This window comes from Cavia porcellus, unplaced genomic scaffold, assembly GCF_034190915.1.
Source record: "Cavia porcellus strain 051 isolate PalLab524CR breed Dunkin Hartley unplaced genomic scaffold, mCavPor4.1 scaffold_20, whole genome shotgun sequence".
Lineage (NCBI taxonomy): Eukaryota > Metazoa > Chordata > Mammalia > Rodentia > Caviidae > Cavia > Cavia porcellus.
Window position 1 is genome coordinate 61,976,639 of NW_026947503.1, and position 18,207 is coordinate 61,994,845.

Consider the following 18,207-nt stretch of genomic DNA (forward strand, 5'->3'; position numbering starts at 1 on the left):
GCACAGGGGATGTGCCCGGCCCAGCGGGCAGAGTTCCATCCCTGGGGGCAGCACTGCTTCTGCACCCTTGGAGCCGTGGGGGACACAGTGGGCACCGAAACCCATGCAGGTAAAGGATCCGGGGTCTGCGCCCGGGCAGCCGGCTCTCACTCCAGGCCTGCGGGGTTGTAAAGCCCTATGGAGTCTTTTCGGATCTTCCCTATTGCAATCCCCTAAGTCGGGTGCATCATCTCTCCCCACCTGCACGCCAGTGAGGAGCATTTCTGCTGGGTGTGGTGTGCACGTTTGTAATCCTAGCACCCTGGAGGCTGAGGCAGAAGGGTTGTCATGAGTTTCCCTGGGCTACACACATAGTGAGTTAAAGGCCACCCTGAACTATGTAGCAAGACCACACCTCGAAAACAAAAACAAAACAAAAAAACACCATGAACGTTGGGATAAATGCTTTTTAGTCACTTAACTATTCCCTTCCAAAGAATTCTTCAGAGTTTAGAAGAAGTGGGAGTCAAGTGAAATCACACAGACCTGAAAGCAGTGCATTAATTATTTTATTAATTTCTTCTTTTTACATTATGGGAAACATTTATCTATTTACAGTTGTTTTTGCCCACACACAGTCTAGGTAAATAAGCCTATGAAATTCCAACTCAGAAAGCCATAAAAATGTTACCACTCCTCCACCTGAAGGCTTGCAAATGAATCTTTTTTTTTTCCAAACCAAAATAATTTTTAAAAATTACATTTGGGAATTCAGATATGCTAGTGATTTACATTCCAGTTATTTAAAATATGCATCTAGACATGTTTTAAAAAAGAAATGGTAAATTCACAAGGATAAGGCTTAAATTAAAGTGGTAATGCACAGTAAAACATTAAGGAAACATCTATAAATAACAGAAATATATTACAAATAAATTAGTTCTATTTACCATTTCAAATATTAAAAATCTTTAATCCATTTCTTCATCTCTCTTTACAAAAAGATTATGTGAATTGTATGGAAACATCTGCAAAAAATATAATAAATACTTAATTTCTTTGACCTTTTTTTGATATGGGCGGCAAACTTCTTTTGTGTAATCCCCCCTCCCCCCAAAAATGCCCGTCACCTTTATACCAAAGTTAAACAAAATAAGTAATTTTTCAGGGTAGGTACATTTTCCATTGTGAACTAAAAAACATTTCTACAAATTACATCAAAAAGAACAATGTAACAAAGGCTTTATGCTCATGGACTTGGGTTTTAGGGCTCCAGTGGTTACCAAGCTGCATGGTGTGGGGTCGTGGTCTAACATCCATAATTAGCTTTTTATAAAGTGTTTGTACAATTTAAACTGTTTTCAAGGAAGGCAAAGGTCATGACACCCTACAGGCTGTTTGGCTAAAAGGTTTAAAATTTTTACCAAAAATAGCTTATGAATATATAAATACCGTTCCCTTAGACAAGATAAATAGGCCTTCTCTTGTCTCTCTTTAAAATATCCTGGGCTACATCAGTTTCCAAAGAAGATATTGTTGGCCGCTCTGGAACCTCACTAGGAATCGATTTCTTAGTCTACGGCTCAGCTGAGCCTCGGGGCACAGAGCTGGCAGCAGGGAACGCGGGTTTGGGGGCGCTGCTTCCGGTGACCCCATGAGTTCCTGGTGGTTCTCAGGAGTCCAGGTGGCCGGAGGCGGCCACCAGGGTCACAGTCGGCCCAATTCCAAGCACTCTGCTACCCTTCCACTGCTGCCACAGGTAAAGAAAAGGGGTGTTTCTTTTTTCTTTTCCGAAACTAGCAAAATACTCAGTCTTTTTGCTCCAGCTGTGCCAAGCACTGCAGGGCGCTTTGTGCCCCTCCTGAAGATCTGGTCAGTTGGTTTTGAAATAAATGAGTAGCCCTTTTCTTGTAAACCACAGCAGGAAACATTTGTGCCCTGTTGATAAAGATAGCTCAAAGCCTCCATAGCTCTGAGAGGTAGCGGATTCTCTAGTGGTTTCAGAATAGGTCTGTGAGAAATGTTTGTCTCCAGAATCCATCGCCTTTCTTAATTTCATAAATAAACTGAAATTAGCACCGGGCTAGGAGAGTGTATTTAAAAAAAAAGTTTCTCTGGTGCAAGCATATTTGATGTTATGTTTTTTTTAAACCTTTCCTTTTTTGATGGTGAAGTTTAGGATATGAGCTTGACAGAGAATGCAGTGACATTTTAAAATCACCATATACTGTTTAAATTGCCTCAAGGAGCATGGGCGGGGAGAGACGACACCATCTAGGTACCGATGCACACTGCCTGCAAGTCTGGATCAGAAACACAAGCCAACACCCTGTACCCCAAACCTAGGTTTCTCCTGTGTTGATCAGCCCTGACGCCCCTGTCTGCCTGCCTGCTGACCCCGTGGGGCAAATCTCTTTCCCCACTGCCTGGAACCCGGGGACAGTGGTGGCCTCCTGAAGGACACAGCGTGTCCGCTCGCTCGGTCAGCAAGCTGGCAGTATCCACTTGATGTGGGATGGCCTCCTACACTGGGGAAGAGTGGACGCCGAGGGATGGGAAGTGGAGGCTGGGGCGGGAACACACCGCAGCTGGGGGCCACGGCTCGCGTGGGTCCTGTGTAGTGCGCAGGGATGCCAGGAAACCCTGCTCTCCCCTTCAAAGCCCTTCGAAGCAGAGGCCCCCCCGGCAGGCCCACCCGAGCCCTTGGGGAGCCATCGCAGCCACAACAGCAGAGTACACAGAGCACAATGGAAGGTGACAGAGCATTTCAGCTTCTCTGAAGCCTAGGACCAAAACCAAACCAAACCCAACAAAGCAAATCGAAAAACAAAACCCTTGGGGTATCTGAAACCATCGACGCCTCCTTGGCTTAGCCTGTCTTCGTTTTATTGCCTTTCGGAATAGATTAATTTCCCTGAAGGATCGAATTTACAATCTTCTGCTGATTGAAACATTTGAAGCCGTGTGGATGAAGGTGACCGAGGCGTGTGCGCAGCTGAGAGAGGCCGGGCGTCCCTGCACCCCGGCGGGCGGCGCCCAGCTCTGTCCCTGGCTCTCTCTGGCCCTCCTCCTCCTTCCGTGCCGGTGAGATGCTGTGATTTCCTTCTGAGGCTGGAAATGAGTGCTCCCTCCGCTTTGTTTGCGTTTATTTAAAAGAATGACCACTTAGGAGGAAGGGAAGGGGTCGGAGCCGCGGTCATCTTGCCGTGGAAGACGTGAGTCCCGGAGGTCCCCGCGGTACTGGGGTTCTGGAATACCCTAGGCTGATATTGCTGAGCGGCAGGAACACACTAAGTGCTGGAGAGGACGAGGGTGGTGGGACCTACGGGCGGCCTCGCTACGCGCGGCCCGAACAGAAAGGGGTGCGGCGGTGGATGGACGGGAGGACGGTGGCTGGGGCGCCCGGGGAGGGTCGCGGGGCCGGCGGCGGCTGCGCTCAGAGCCGGGTCTGCGCCTCGGGGATGTAGATCTCGATGCTCTCGGCGCTCTCGGTGGCCGAGCTCTGGCGGACAGACGCGGCGCGCTTGGCGGCCAGCAGGCGCTTGCGGGCGTCCTGGCGCTGCGAGCTCTCCAGCGAGCGCTCCCGGGTCAGCGGCGGCGCGGGGCCCCTCGCCGGCTTCTTGGGCACTGGAGGAGGGGCCCTCCTCTCCTGATCAAAGCAGAAGGTTCAGGACATTACACAGCTTCTCAGGACAAGCGCGGGGAGGACTGGGACAGGTCAGGAGGTGGAGCACACACGCACACACAATTCCTGTCCTCAAGACTGGGGTGGTTGGTCCTGACCTGCACCGGCATAGCTCTAAGTTTGCTTCGTTATTTGGGTATTCAAAAGATGTAAAGGGGAGAGGGAGAAATCCCATAAACTTACGGCTGGCTTGTGGAACTAGTCTCTCCAAGTGCAGGACATGGGGGCAGACAAGGCAGCCCTTCCTGCCAGGCATGGTGGTGCATGCTGAAATCCCAGCACTGGGGAGGCTGAGGCAGGAGGGTGCCCATCTGGGCTACATAGTGAGACTCTGTCTCAAAAATCCAAATAAATAAGTAGATAAAGTTAAAATGTACCCATTGCCCAAGGCTGGGGTTCCCAGCACACAAGTGTGGTTCTCTTGGCAGATGAGCACAGGACAGGGCCAGGGATGCCCCTGCAGAAGGATCTAGAACTCAGGATCCCCTCTAAGTGGTCAGCTATCAGAGAAGGGCTCAGAGCTTGCAAGCCCCGCCCTTCCTCTCCTGGGGCTACCTGGCCTCCTGTCCCTAGAGGAGGGAATGGGCTGTCCTCAGCTGTCCAAGGCCACTATGTGTGGCACCCACAGACACAGGGACACACTGGGTACGTGGAATGGGGACCCTGGGACTTCCTGCTCCAGGGAGGCTCTTAAGGGGCCCTTCCAGGAGCAGTGGTGCACAGGTGCCTCAGGGTGGCTTTGGGGCCCCAAAGGCCCCTGCAAGACCAGGCACAAAGACAGCACCATGGAAATGGAGCCTGGTCCCTGGGCTTGCCCTGCTTGTCAGCAGTCAGGTGTTCTCTGCACCAGGCAGCAGGGTGGTCCGCAGCTCTGCAGGAAGGGGCATCAGCAGGGCGGGTGCAGCTGGACCGCAAGGGGTTTTTAGAAAAAGCTGTCGAGCTGTCAACCTGCGCCATAGTCCACAGAAACCCGTTCCCATGCTACACAAAGCACCCTGAGCGCCAGTGAAAGGGAACAGGGTACTACTGGGAGTCTGACCCTGCATGGGTGCCTCGCACAGTGTGTCTCCTCGCAGGACCTGGACGGAGTGGGGGGGGGGCTGCGTCTGACCCGGGGGTTGCCCAGCGGCTGAAGGCGGAGTCAGGATGACTGGAGGGAGGAGCAGAGCCCCAGTGTGACAGGACCCTGCCACTCGGTCTCTCCTCTGGGCTCAAGGGATGATGAAAACCGGGGCCACAGCCACACGCGCTTCCAGACCTCCCTCCCCGTCAGGTGGGCCGCTGCCCGCGGCTGCAGCCCGCGCCTCACACGTCATTCCAGCACTCAGCGCCCTTCTCTGAGACACTTAGGTCTTCACCGTGGGGTCCCTGGCTGGTTTGGAATGTGTGACTACTGGGAACTCTGGGCATCTTCCTTCTTTGCAGGGTTTACTTTCAACAGTGAGTTTAGGCAATCGAAGCGGGGAATAGGACGGACGGGCTCGGAAACTGCCAGTGTGTGGAACTGGGGTTTTCCTACCAGGAGGCCTGGTGAAAAGCCTTGCCAGGTGATTTCACACACAGGTCAACAAAGCTGGGCCCCAACCCCGGGCCCCGCATCAGCTGTGCTATCACACCGAACCCTGAAAGCCCACCACGGTGGTGACAGAACCGGAGTGGGGACCGGGATACCCTTGGGGTCGGTGTCCTGCCATCCACTGAGCCCCAGGTCCTCATGCCTTGACGGCAGCTGAGGTGGCCAAGGTGGCCTTCAGCCTTTGGAAGAGGCAGGGCCGCCGGCACCAAGGGACCAGATGGCAGGAGGTGGGCTTTCTCAGAACGACCAGGCCACGGGAGGGCACAGAGCATAAAAACAAAGTCAGGCATCACAGGGGAGCCTGGGCCGGGTGTGGGGCGCCTGCAGGAGTGGGTGGGACCACAGTCCTGGAAGGGGACACTGTGCTGGGTCACTGCAATAGAGAGATTTGAGTCTTTATCTCTAACCTGCTGCATGTGGACCCCATGAGCAACAGCCCCCCCAGGCAAAACCAACCAAGGTGTAGCTTTTTTTTTTTAAAGAAATTCCCACCTTTTTGATGACTGTGAAACCTCATGGTGTATGCTTTCAGACTTGAACACCGTCTCTCTTTATTACTCTATTTATGAAATGATTATCAAATCAATTATTTCTCAGGACTTCCTGTTTCTCTCGGAAACACGTCCTACGGAGTAAGGAAGTTGAACTCTTGCTCTATGGAATCACGTACTGAAGTTGCCATTTATTTTAGTTTAAAAAGCAAAATGCAGGCAGTTCCTTCCAGTGACTAAAATGGTTTAACTTAAAGTTTAATTAACAAAAAAAGGCCACATTCCCATTTTTCCAATTCACAAAGACAGGTTTTTCTTTAAAAAATATGCCTGAAACATATTACAGATAATATCCCAAACGGTTACTGTGTAAACACTGTCGTTACAATGCGGTTAATGTGCATCAGCTCCACTTCACACTGTAAACAGCAGGACTGGCCGCCAAGCCTACTTAGCTGGTCCGGGGTTGGCGCAGGTTTTTAAGTGAACCATACAAAATCTACATTGTTCTACCTTCTTGTCAAGAGGATCCGTCTGTTTCCAGTTATTGGCCTTCAACTGATGGAGTTCATCAAATTTCATGCTAATGTTTTCTATGGACAGCTGCAGCATGTCCCAGAACCCGGCCAGGTCCTGGGAGGTGGGTCTCGGGTGAGCACTGGGGTTCTGCGGAAGAGAGAGACAGGCAGCTTCAGAGGTGGGGGACAGGCAGGGACGGGCAGGGACCGGCAGGCCGAGGCCACACACGGGGCTCCGTGCTCCCTGCGTTGTGGGGAGAGGAGCCTCCCTGGCGATTAGACAGGAGACACAAACAAGGCCACAAAAGGCCTCCTGGCGGAGTCAGCAGTCCTTGGCTGTCCTCCCTCTCGAGGTAGGGAGGGCTGGTCAGCGGGCGGGGTGGGGTCCCGATGCAAGCCCCCACAGTGTCCTCACCTCGGGTGGGGCGCCCCTCCCTGCCCCAGGCCTGACGGAACCACTGCTGCGGGCACATGCAGTCTGACCCGGTATCTCAGTTTACCCACAGAACAGAAGACTGAATTCAGCTTAGCTGCCACACTAAGGTTAATGCTTACTAAACGCATGGTCCGTAATAAAACAGTTTTCAAAATCTTGTAATTTTGAGGGGTGCTGGGGATGGAACCCAGCACCTTGCACACGTGAGTCGCACAATTTGCCACTAATGCACACCCCCACTCCCAATATGATGCATTTAAGAAGCCAAGGCTGAGGGCCATTTTACCCCAGGCTGCTTAGAGCAGTCACTTGGAGACGGTGTGCAGCACCGTGTCGCCTGGTACTTGAGCACTGACCATCTGGATCCCCATCTGCACAGTTCCGGTGATGCAAAGGGCGAACTTTCACTTCTGTGGATGTCAGGGTCCCTGCCTTTCGAGGCTGCAGGTGTGGTTTAAGCTTTCAGGCTACATGGTAGGGGAGGGAGGTGCTTCATGGTCAGGAGCTCTTGGCCCCTGTCGCTTCCGGTCACCTCTTGGATTCCAGGTACCTAGATGGACTAGACTAGGAAGCCTCAGTCAAATAATAATATAGGCCAGTTTGTGCTTTTAGGACAAATCCCTAAATGTGGTGTTTATGCACAATGGAGTACTACTTTGTCCTGAATAGGGATGGACTCCAGTGATTTGAGACCATCGTGTTAAATGAAATACATCAGACACACAGCTTTAAATATTGCATGGTTTCTCTCACATGAGAATCCCAAAATATAAATGAAGTACAGAATAAAACAGGAAGTAGGGAGTCCTTTCTAAATGGAAAGGGGACCAAGAGTTGGAGGGGACTTGAGAGGCAAGGGCACAAAAGGAATCCAGCATGGTTAGGGACATGCACAAACTCTGCGAGAGGAATAACCACAGTCCACATGGGTGACAAAAAGGAAAGAAAACCAAGCACTACGAGAAGTTCCTAGCTGCACTGATGTCATTGGCCTGGCTCAAATAAGTATCGACTGAGATGTATTTATACATGGATGGTTCTAAAACTACCCATAATCCAGAAACTCGTCTCTGTGAGAAATAATCACTCAAACCTGTAAGTGCTGGGTTCAGTACTAAAACCCACCCTTGGGCGCAGGCGTGGGTGGGGGCGGGGGGCGGGGGCAGCTCAGGGTGTGCAGGGCCCTGGGTTCTGCTCGAGCACTGAGAAAGCCTCAGCTCTCACCACACTGGAACTACTGACAGGGCTTCTCTGTGACACTTGGACTGCGCTAACAACAGAAGACAGTTTCTCCACGTTTAGATACTCAGGTGACAGCTCCGGCCCAGGGCCTGGCAAACCCTTTCACCCTCTCCCAGACATGTGGCCTTCCTGGTCACTAAACACTCAGCTGCTTCTACTCTGAGGCTTGGGGAAGTTGCCTGGGTCACCAGTTCTATGGCAAAACTGTTTCAGGACCCCAGGGCAAGGGTGGACACAGGTGGAGGCCCCACCTGGAACTCCCAGGCAGCAGGCTGGGACTGTGGACTTTACAGGGCTCTAGAGCATCTGCCTCACCATCGTCTCTATCATCCATCCTCTATCTGTCCATCATCTATTCACTACCTACTGATCCATCACCTACCTATCCATCATCTACCCATCATCCACCCACCCATCATCCACCTATCCATCACTTACCCATCATCTACCTGTCTGGATATTTATGTATATATTTTAGGGATGAGACCCCATTGAGACCCTTAATTCCTTAATGTTTTGTACCCCATTCCCCTGCCAGCCTGCCTTGTGGCTGGATTTGCCACATGAGGCCCATGTAGAATTTTCCACTTGCAGTGCTGCTCCGCCAGTGCCCGGAGGTTCGGCGTGTGGGGCCTGCCTGATTTCTGGGTTTTGTTTGGTGGTGCTCACACTGTGGTTTGGTGAGACCATCACTGTGGTGACCTCTGAGTGTGCCTGTGTCACGGCCAGGGCGCTGCCTCCCAGGAGTCCCTGTTCCCGCACCGAGGGACCGAGGGTGGGTGCTCAGTGGTCCTCCACTGAGGCTCACAAAGGGACCCTGTACAAGGAGGCGTGGCACTCGCTCCTCCCCTCAACTAGGGGGATAGGGGGCTGCTAGGGGCCAGGCACCCTGGAAAAGCCACCTCGGCTCCCTCCAGGCTCAGCCAGGGAACCTAGCCTGCGAGGATGTGCGCCCAGCATGGAGAGCTGCTGCTGGGTCCTTCCCACAGTGGGCGCTTTCTGAGCAATTGCAGCTGCTGTGAGGCGGCTGCAGACCCAAGCGGAGCCCCAGCAGGCCACCCTGAGGGGCAGCAGACGGGACTGAGCATGGCTAGCCTGGGGGTGGCGTCACCTGCCCGTGCCGTGTCCCTCTGTAAATGTCCCTCTGCACTGCGTCATGCTGAGTTCTGACCTCAGAGTCTGGAAGCTCTTGGAGCTGCTGACCTTTCCACAGCACAGGAGGGACCAGCACACGTCACTGCTGTGCTCACAGCGCCATGACAGAATGGTCAGCAGGCCACTCTGACAGCGACTCCCAGTTTACCACACGAGCTTCTCTAGGACTTTCTTCGCGTCTCCAGCCAGGCCACACATAAGCTGACAGGAGCTGGCGCAGCAACAGCTGGCTTCACAAGGCTCACCTTTCCTAGCCAGCAGCAGAGCTTCCACCACCTGTGGCCCGGCCACACCTGTCATCCCAGCACTAGGGAGGCTGAGGCAGGAGCACTGCCGACAGCTGGAGTCAGCCTGGGCTACACGGTGAGTTCAAGGCCACCCTGAACTAGAGTGAGACCCTGTCTCCAAAACAAAGAAGGAAAAGAAAAGAAAACGTAGTCTGCAATTCCATCTTTACAATTTGCACATTTACTTTCTAATTACCAATAAACTGGCCTCACCATCACGCAGTTCTTTCAAGGACAGTCTACCTGATCCCTGTCTGTGACTTCCCCAGGCACCTCCTGGCAGCTTCGAGCGACAGTGACAAGCTCTACAAGGAAGCTTCTTGAATGAGGGAGATGTTAACCAGGACCCTGACGCTTCTGCACTCCACAAGCTAGCAGACTTCTGCTCCTGACGCACAGCAGAGCTCAGTGAAATATGTGCTGACTTTAACTCCCTTAACAGGTGTTCACCACAGGAGTGTGTGCGTGTGCATGCATGTGTGTATGCGTGCATGCGTGTGCGTGCGTGACACTCTAAAGGGACGCCTGGGGGAGAGGACAGTAGATGCTGGCTCTGCACACTCATATCTTTCTGTCCCCTTCTACCCGGAGGCCTCTAGACCGTCCTTGCAAACTTTCTTGTGGGGGAGACATAAGCCCCAGATGACAGAGTTAGGACTCTAACGTCATGTGCCAGATCATTCAGATTGCAAATGATCCCATTCACACTTTCTATATACAAATAACTCGTCTTTCACTTTCTTTTAGAACTTGAACAGCACTTCAGTCATGAAAGCTGTTTTGTGGGTTTACAATTGTAGAGACAGAAGCAAATCTTTTTAAGCCTGTGTTCTTTTTTTGGGGGGGGGGTACTGGGGATTGAACTCAGGACTGCGCCTTGCCAGCAGTCTGCCTGCTGAGCTACATCCCCAGCCCCAGCAGCAATTTTTATGTCAAAAGTTCAACCGAGGAAGCTCCTGCCCTTTGAGTTTGGAATCAGCTTTAGAAGTGCTGTTGCTGTAGTCACCCTTTTCTTTATTTTGCTTTCTTTTATTTTTGATTGCCCAAGAAGGATGAAGTACTCATTTCTCTCAGGGGGATCAAATCCATGCTTTGTGATACCCTTGGCCTCTGGTCCCAGGAATCAAAGCAAAAACCTGACTAGAAAATAGCCACTGACAGCTATTTCAGAAAGAAAAATCACCATCCAAAATGGTTTTCTTTGTAATATGATTTCTGAAATGTCAGGCTGCTTTTTATTTTGGTTAAGAATAATAAAATCAGAGCTATCGTGAGAAAGCCAGGAAAATGGAAAATTTCAGTTACAAAGACATAGGAAACGGAGGGTTTGTTTTTCTTCCTAAGACTGTGTAAGCGTGAGATGAGTATTTTTCATTTGAAGATAAGCAGGAACAAGGTCATCTGTCCAGCCAGGTGAGGTGGGGGCCGGACCTGAATGAGGCTCAGAACCAGTCTGACGTCATCTGGGTCAGTCCGGAGGCCAAGTTCTTTCTGAGGCCCTGCAGGAGCAGAGGAGGGGTGACCGTGAAGGTTACCTACCAGGTTTTCTTCACACAGTTCTCTGAACTGGTAGAATTTCTGCGCCATGAGGAGTTGGGCACTGCCCACCGCAGTTCGGATTTTCCCTAGAACTGAAAAAGCAAACACAGGAGGAGTTTACACAGGAGGCTGGTGGCGGGGGTCAGGCTGTAAACAAGCAGAGAGAAAGCCATACTGTCCTAGGCATAGCCATGGTGCCCCACCGCCACCCTGCAGAACGGGCTGCCTCTGTTCCACTGGCCTGGGAAACCCAGGCAGCTTGGAAAAACATGCACTGCGGCGCCTAGTCCTTGGAAACCCTGGAGTTTTCCATCCCATCCAGGAAGCTCCCGAGAGAAACACTGTTTTCCAATCTCCTTCCCCCAAGGATGCTGTGCTCAGTCAGGGCCTGCTGTGCAGGGAGGGACCCTTGCATTCACCAGACCCGTCCGCACCCTGCAAGAGCTAGCCAGAGCTGACCGCTGGCGCCCAGAGACAGGCAGGAGGCCTAGGTGGGCCAGGCTTTCTACAGCATGGATATAGGGGTGCCTAGGTCTGCACTCAGGTCACATCTCCAGAAGCACAAGCCAGCGCCAGGCTCATGCACTAGAATGAGCTGGGACAGGGTGGGGTACTGATCACTGTGCCCAGGCCTAGTGTCCCCGGGGCTCCTGCTCAGACAGAACCAAAAGGACACAGGTTATGACCTCCCAAGGGCAGGAGAGCAGATCTGCTAAGCCATCTTGGTCAGGCTGCTCTTACGGTACAATCTCAGGGTGGAACTAGGGCTCCTTTTCTCAGCCCACTCCCTGCAAGTTGGAGAGCAAACAGAAGAGAAAGAAACTGCGTTTCCCAGAGTGTGCTGGTAATTTGCTCTGCCGTGCTCACAGCCGGCAGTCTGGATACCAGGCGGTATCAGACATCACACCCAGGCCTTAGGAGGATCCCAGTGTCTCCAGCGGTCAATGCACCACGGCATTTACACGCCCTTCCCTTCTGTGTTTGTTTTTTGTTCTTTTGAGACAGAATCTCCCTGCATACCTCAGGATCTCCTCCTTACTGCTGGGTAACAGGTGTGTACCGCCACACACACCTGACACATCCTTCCCTGTGGCATGGGTCCCACCAGACAGCTCAGGTCCCGTCCTGGGGACACCCTTGGCAGCCTGTCTGGCAAGGAATTTTGTGGCCTAAGTGTGTTTAGTTTCTTTCCAATCTGATTTTGAACCTTTGGGATGCTTATCCCTTTCCTCTTTAACCAAAAAATTACTTATATGAGTCTACTCTCCTTTTCTTGACATCCCCAAAGGAGAAAGCATAGTATAGAGACAGAAGGTATCCTATGGGTCAGAGTTCAGGGCTCTGCAGGAGCAGAGGTGCCCACCTGGACTCCCTGCGGTCTGGGAGGCTGAGGCAGGAGGGCTCTCTATTGGGCAGTTTGATGTAGCAAGGCCTTATCTCAAAGGAAAAAGTATGGGGCAGTGGGTTCCACCCCTGGTAATTGTGTACATCACACACGCACACACACACAGCAGGCCCTTGGTGTGCCTGAGTCTTTGCTCCAACATTAGCAGCTCCTGCCAACGCTGTGTAAACTGAGGCTGACCCTGCCCATATATCTGATGGCCTAGGACATGTCGATTCCAATGTACCGGAAGGACTGGGATCTAGGAGCAGCGAATTGCCCTTCTTCCGTGGCCACCAACACCCTGAGAGCTGCTCTGGCCTCGCCAGGAGAGGAGAGCACAGTCTGCACGGTCACAGAGGCGGGGCGGCCTGGTGGCCCAGGCAGTGTGCTCTAGGGGACCTGCCCTGCACTGGCAGATGTGCGGAGAAGCCAACCCTGAAATTCAAAGAGGCCACTGCGGGGTAGGATTATGATGCAGCAGATTCCAGAATGAGACAGCCACCAGGAGCTATCACAGAGACTACAGCTTTTCTCTCTAACATCATTTTTTTTTTTTGGGATGAAGTCTCACTGTGTAAACCAGGCTGGCCTCAAACTTGTGGTGCTCCCCCTGCCTCAGCCTCCTGAGAGCTGGGATTCTGGGCCTGTGCCACTGCACCTGGCCTTCCGGCGCATCTGAAAATGCTGAGCTAATGGTCCTCGACTCCAGCTCCACATCCGAGCTCTGTCAGGTGCTACAAAATGATGGGGGGAGGGCGGCAGTGATTCTCAGCAGGGAAAGCACTGCCCCCCATGGGCCTGGTGACTCAGGACCACATGGGGGCCGTGCGGGAATGTCTCTCTGGAGTAGAATGAGGGACCTCTTTCTCTACCTGGCAAGGTCCAGAGAGGGAGGGCACTGGATTTGGAGCCCCAGCAACAGAATTGGGGCCACATGTGTGGCCCTTCTGTGTTCTGGGTGTTGGCCCCATGTTCCCGGTGGAAATTCCCCAGGTCTTTGGAAGCTGCACCATCTAGGGGCCGAGTTCTGCTCTTTCCTAGGCCGGGATCGGAGATGACGTGGCTTGAGTGAAACCATGAACCTGGAAGGCTTTGGACCAGGAGTGACAGCTTGTATCCCTTCTCTTCTGGGGAAACAAATACACTTTAAGAAAGAAACCTGCTGGGGGTGGTGGCGCCTACCTGGATCCCAAGCAGCTGGGACGCTAGGGCAGGAGGACCGCCAGGAGTTTGAGGCCAGCTTGGGCTACATAGTGGGACCTTGTCTCAAGAAACCAAAAACAGGGAAGAACCAGCAAGTAAGCCATGCTCCTATGGTACCCCAACACCCCACCCCCAAAGCAACCAAACAGGACACAGACTGAGATGACAATCACTGAAGCAGAAAAGCAATCCCACATCTGTGTTGTCTGATTGACAACAATTGCAAGCCTGGGGCAGGCAGTCTGACCAACTATTCAGAGGATAACAGTATGTACTATAGTAACGACCGTGGATTTCCTATCCACAAAAGGCATTTTCCTGGTTTTTTGTTTGCTCATCTGTTTTTCTATTAAACACTCACCTAGGCATGAGATAAAATCTTTTCTCCTTTCTCACTACTGCACTTGACTAGTCTTAAAAAAAAAAAAAAAAAATCTTTTCTCCTTAAAGTAAATTTTATGTTTGCTACATATACCTTGAGGAAGAAAGAAAACAATAGGAAATAAATGGTAAAGGCCAGAGGAGCCTAAGTTAGAAAGCAAAAGCCCAGCAGCTGCTAAGGAAAGGAGAAAGAAAAGAAAGCAGACACAGCATGGTTCTGAAAGTACTCTCTGCGTGGTCTCTCTATGTGGCCCAGGCTGGCCTTCCACGCATAGGGGTTCTCCTTCCTCAGCCTCCTGAGTGCTGATCTGGCTCTGAAACAACTTTAGAATGTTTGATACCCACCTACAGCAGGGTGAGAGAGAACAGCTCTGACTGCTGGGGGCGGAAGGGAGAGACACAGCGCACCGCTCCCAGGCTGTCCCTGTGGGCCACGCCAGACCTGGGAGAGGGCCCAGTCCGGTCAGCAAGTCCGGAAGGTGCTGGCGTGGCCCACGGCTTCCCAAGGGTATTATTACTGTTATTGGTAGCACCGGGTATTGAATCCAGGGTTACATCCTCAGCCTCTTCCACCTCTGCCTTTTGGTTTTTCTGAGACTAGGTTTTACTCTGTAGTTCAGGCTGGCCCTGAACTCTCTGTGTAACTCAGGATGGCATGCATTTCATGACCATCCTCCTTGCCTCAGCCTCCCCAGGGCTGGGATTATAGGTATAGAAGAGTGCTGGCAGATTCCGGCCTCCTCAGCCCCTGTGCTGAGACGTTTTCCGCCAACATTTACACTGCATTGGTCTGAATCTACTTAGCTGGAAGCCATCTGCGTGTGACTTCCTCCTGCTTTCCCTCCTCCTTTCCTGTCTCCCCTGGGGGAAGAACACATCACAGCACCCTGACTGCTAAGGATGACGGCCTGCAGCTCCCCAGAATGGATCCATTGTGCTTAGCAGAAGCTGTACACCCCTTGACTGGCAACTCCTCACTTCTCCTTTGCTCCAGTCCCTAGCAACCACTGTTCTTCTGCTTAGGCTGGTCTCAAATTTCTAGCTTTGAGCCTTCCTCCTGCCTTAGTCTCTGGCTGGACTGGACTCGGTCACGTGCTGCACCTGGCTCTGACCCTCCTGGAGTAGGGGCCTTGTGGAAGAAAACTCGTGGCGCTTGTCTTTTGGTGACTGTCTTAATGCAACGTTCCTCTTTCCAACGTTCAGCGGGTTGTCACATACGAGCTCCTACTTTCAAAGGCTAATAGTCCACTTCCCCCACCTGCAGTGTGTCTTCTTCCTTTATCATCACTTCCAGCCATGCCAGTGGGTCGGGGGAAGGAGGTGCAAACAGAGCCCGCCGCAGTCACACACAGGAAGGGACCGCACAGCACCTGCCACTCATGAGGATGCCTCAGTCGTGGAAAGAGTGGTGGGGCCCGAACTCCTGCGCCCGGCACTGTGTGTCAACTGCAACTTCAGTGTCCCCTCTGAAGATGATACCAGGGAAGTACAATGTAAACCCCACGCTCAGGAGGCCGAGGCAGGGTGGCCAGCCTGGGCTACACAGAGACCCTGCCTCAAAACCAACCCGATACTACTGAGGAGCACACATCATGGGAAGAGGCTGAGAAAGGCAGCTTTGAGGGGAATAGCCTGACCGTGTCCAGTCAGAGACACAGACTTAAGGGAAGAGCAGTTCCCTTCCATCCATGGACCTGGCGGAGATGCTCTTCATTCTGGGGATGAGGAGAAAGTCCAAAAGTCCGCAAGGGTTGGTGGAGAGATACAGTGACTGTTTAAATAAATACAAGGTTACCGTGGTACAGTCAGAGGAGTGCATTCCCGGCTGGGTGCACACTCTGAGTGTGCTGGAAGGGGCTGACGGCAGGGCACACAGGCATGGTCTGTGTTAACGCCCACCATGTTCTGTGGCCATCCCTCACCAGTCAGCCAGTTACAGCAGCTTCTGATAGATAAAACCATGGCAGCGTCCTCACCACCTGTGTCACCGGATTGGTGCCGTGTGACTCTCGGCTCTCCAACGAAGTCAAAATGACCAGGAAGAGGAAATGGTCTGGATCAGTTCAGGAATCACAGGAGCTGGGACGGTGCAGCTACAGACACTCAGGAAAGGTGATTCCAGAACTGGCCCGGAAAGTGACAAGAACGACGGGGTGAGGTGTTCTAAGTGAGGGTGCATTTGAGGAGGGTTAAAGGCAATGTGTCTTTTTTTTGGTATTGGGAATGGAACTCATGACCACATGCTTGTCAGGCAGGTACCTGAGCCACTGAGCTAAACCCCTGGCCTGGCAATATGTCTTTTACTATAAAAAACTAATTACAAAACTCACATACACATTCGCTGTATTTTTCAATCACATCCCATAGCCGGGTGCGGTGGTGTACTCCTGCACCCCAGCAAGTTCAAGGCCAGCCTGCACTACCTATCAGACTGTCTCAAAAAACCAGAACAGAACACACCTGTGCAGAGGCACAGGCGGCAGAGAAGGAGGAGCTTCTCATGACCCTGCGGGTGACTATGTCGGCAAGGGAAAGCAGGACCAGCTTCCTTCTGCTGTGGCTAACGCAGACCTCAGGGCTGGGGCGGGCACAGCGGTAGGGCTGGCTGGGTTCCATCCCCAGCCCGAGACGGAAAGAAACCAGAACTGCAGACCCCCAAGTGCATACTTCCTGTGCATCTCTCCATCTTCCTAGAGAACGAGGTCTCCAAGCCTCCAGCGTTGGCTCCCTGGCTGCTTCTAATCCGTCTTTCCTTGGCCCAGCTCGGTGCGCAACAGGCCTCCCTGTTAAGCCCTCAGGACTCTGGTGGCTTCCCTGAACCTGACACTGCCCGTCACTGCACAGGCATCGGCCAGCCAGCTGTCCCCCAGTGGAAGGCCAGTGTCCTTGCCACACCCACGGTGAGTCACCCAGCCAGTTTCTCTCCAGAGTGGCTCTTTCAGGACACACAGGTGGCAGCAGCTTCCTGCTCACCACTGCAGACCTTCGAGGGCTTATGCCTCACTCGGCGCCCTTTGTCTGTCCAACAGCCCCACTACAATCGCATGGGCCTGCTGACTGCCAACACTAGGGCAGATCCCCACGCCTCACTGGGTAGGCGCTGTGATTTCTGTCTGGATATACAGGGATCTGTGACAATGATTCCGGCCCCAACTGTTGTCTACGGGCGGACTGGCATGATCTCCTTGTGTGCCGTGCCAGAGTTAATAGTGCTGACTGGATGCTGGAAGGACAGGTACACCGAGCACAGGACCTTGGCCAGTGCTGGGTGCCACATCCCACCCCACTGTCTCAGCTAGCTCAGGAAACAACAGCCATCTTCCTCACTCTGTCACTGAGCCCTAAAACCCCACATCTACAATTAAGGGGAGGCTAATCCCATCCGTAGCCCTAATCCCGAGAATAAATTCCCGGGCAGCCTTTCCCCAGCAGGGTGGCAGGCTCTTTTCTGAAAGCAAGGTCTCTGCCCTTTGCAATTCTGAACCTGAGAAGGGCAGGGCCTTGTCGGTTTCTCCATCCCTTAAACCACCATCTTCCATCATCCTGACTGAAGTACTGGCTCCTTTTTAATGCAGTTATTCAGCAGCCAAGCTCTCCTCTGCTGCATTTTTACGGGCTCCAACTTTACAGGGGCTTCCTTTCTGGTAAAGCTCAAAACTTTTCAAATCACAAAAAGCTCCAACAGTATCCAAGACACACCTGATTGCTGGGCTCTTCCACCAGTAAGTCTGCCACCCTTAATCTCAGTCTCCTGCAAAGTCTCATGCCCGCAGCAAAATACAGACAAATTTTTTAACGGAATGTAACACATGTGGCCTAGGGCTCAACTGCCAGTGGGACCTTTGCCTCCCACTAAAACCTCCTAGGCCCAGTCTCTACCACCTGCGTTTCTCTCAGCATTCTGGTCTTCTCAGCTCTGACCAGAATCTCCCATCAACCTCAGGTTACAGCATTCTGGGGCTGCTTCTCCAGCCAGCATCTCCTAATCTTCCCAAATTCCTCTTGCAAGCCAGTTCCAAAGGCTTTTGAACCACATGGCCAGGTAGGGTTATAGCAACAACCCCACACTTGGCACCGAAAATCTCATTCCTCACTTTCTTGTTGCTAGGACACAATGACTAAGACACAATACCCGACACCCACAATTTAAAGGCTCCCAATTCAGGCTCCTCAGGCCAGGGTTGGCTGGCTCCAAGGCAGGACTGCGGCGTGGCAGAAAGGTATAGGGGCAGAGACAGAGCCACAGGGAAGCAGGGAGCCCAGGGAGGAACTGAGGGAGACAAGGCCTCCCAGGCCACACCCCGTGCCCTGCCTCTTCCAGCCAGACT

At 52.5% G+C, this 18,207-nt stretch overlaps 1 protein-coding gene across 14 annotated transcripts in view; it reads right to left on the minus strand.

Annotated features, from left to right (window-relative positions):
- Nucleotides 1-531: 531 nt before the first annotated feature.
- Dlgap1 (DLG associated protein 1) overlaps nt 532-18,207 on the minus strand; it is a 758,966-nt gene continuing 741,290 nt past the window's right edge. For 13 of the 14 annotated variants that reach the window (XM_063231907.1, XM_063231906.1, XM_063231905.1 and 10 more), the window contains 3 exons: nt 10,909-11,000; nt 6,245-6,397; nt 532-3,628 (listed from right to left, as the gene is read on the minus strand). In XM_063231907.1, coding sequence (XP_063087977.1) covers nt 3,416-3,628; nt 6,245-6,397; nt 10,909-11,000 — 458 coding nt within the window. In that variant the 3' untranslated portion in view covers nt 532-3,415. Of the gene's footprint in view, nt 3,629-5,902; nt 6,398-10,908; nt 11,001-18,207 lie in introns of those variants that run through there. The other variant, XM_063231908.1, reaches the window with a different exon arrangement.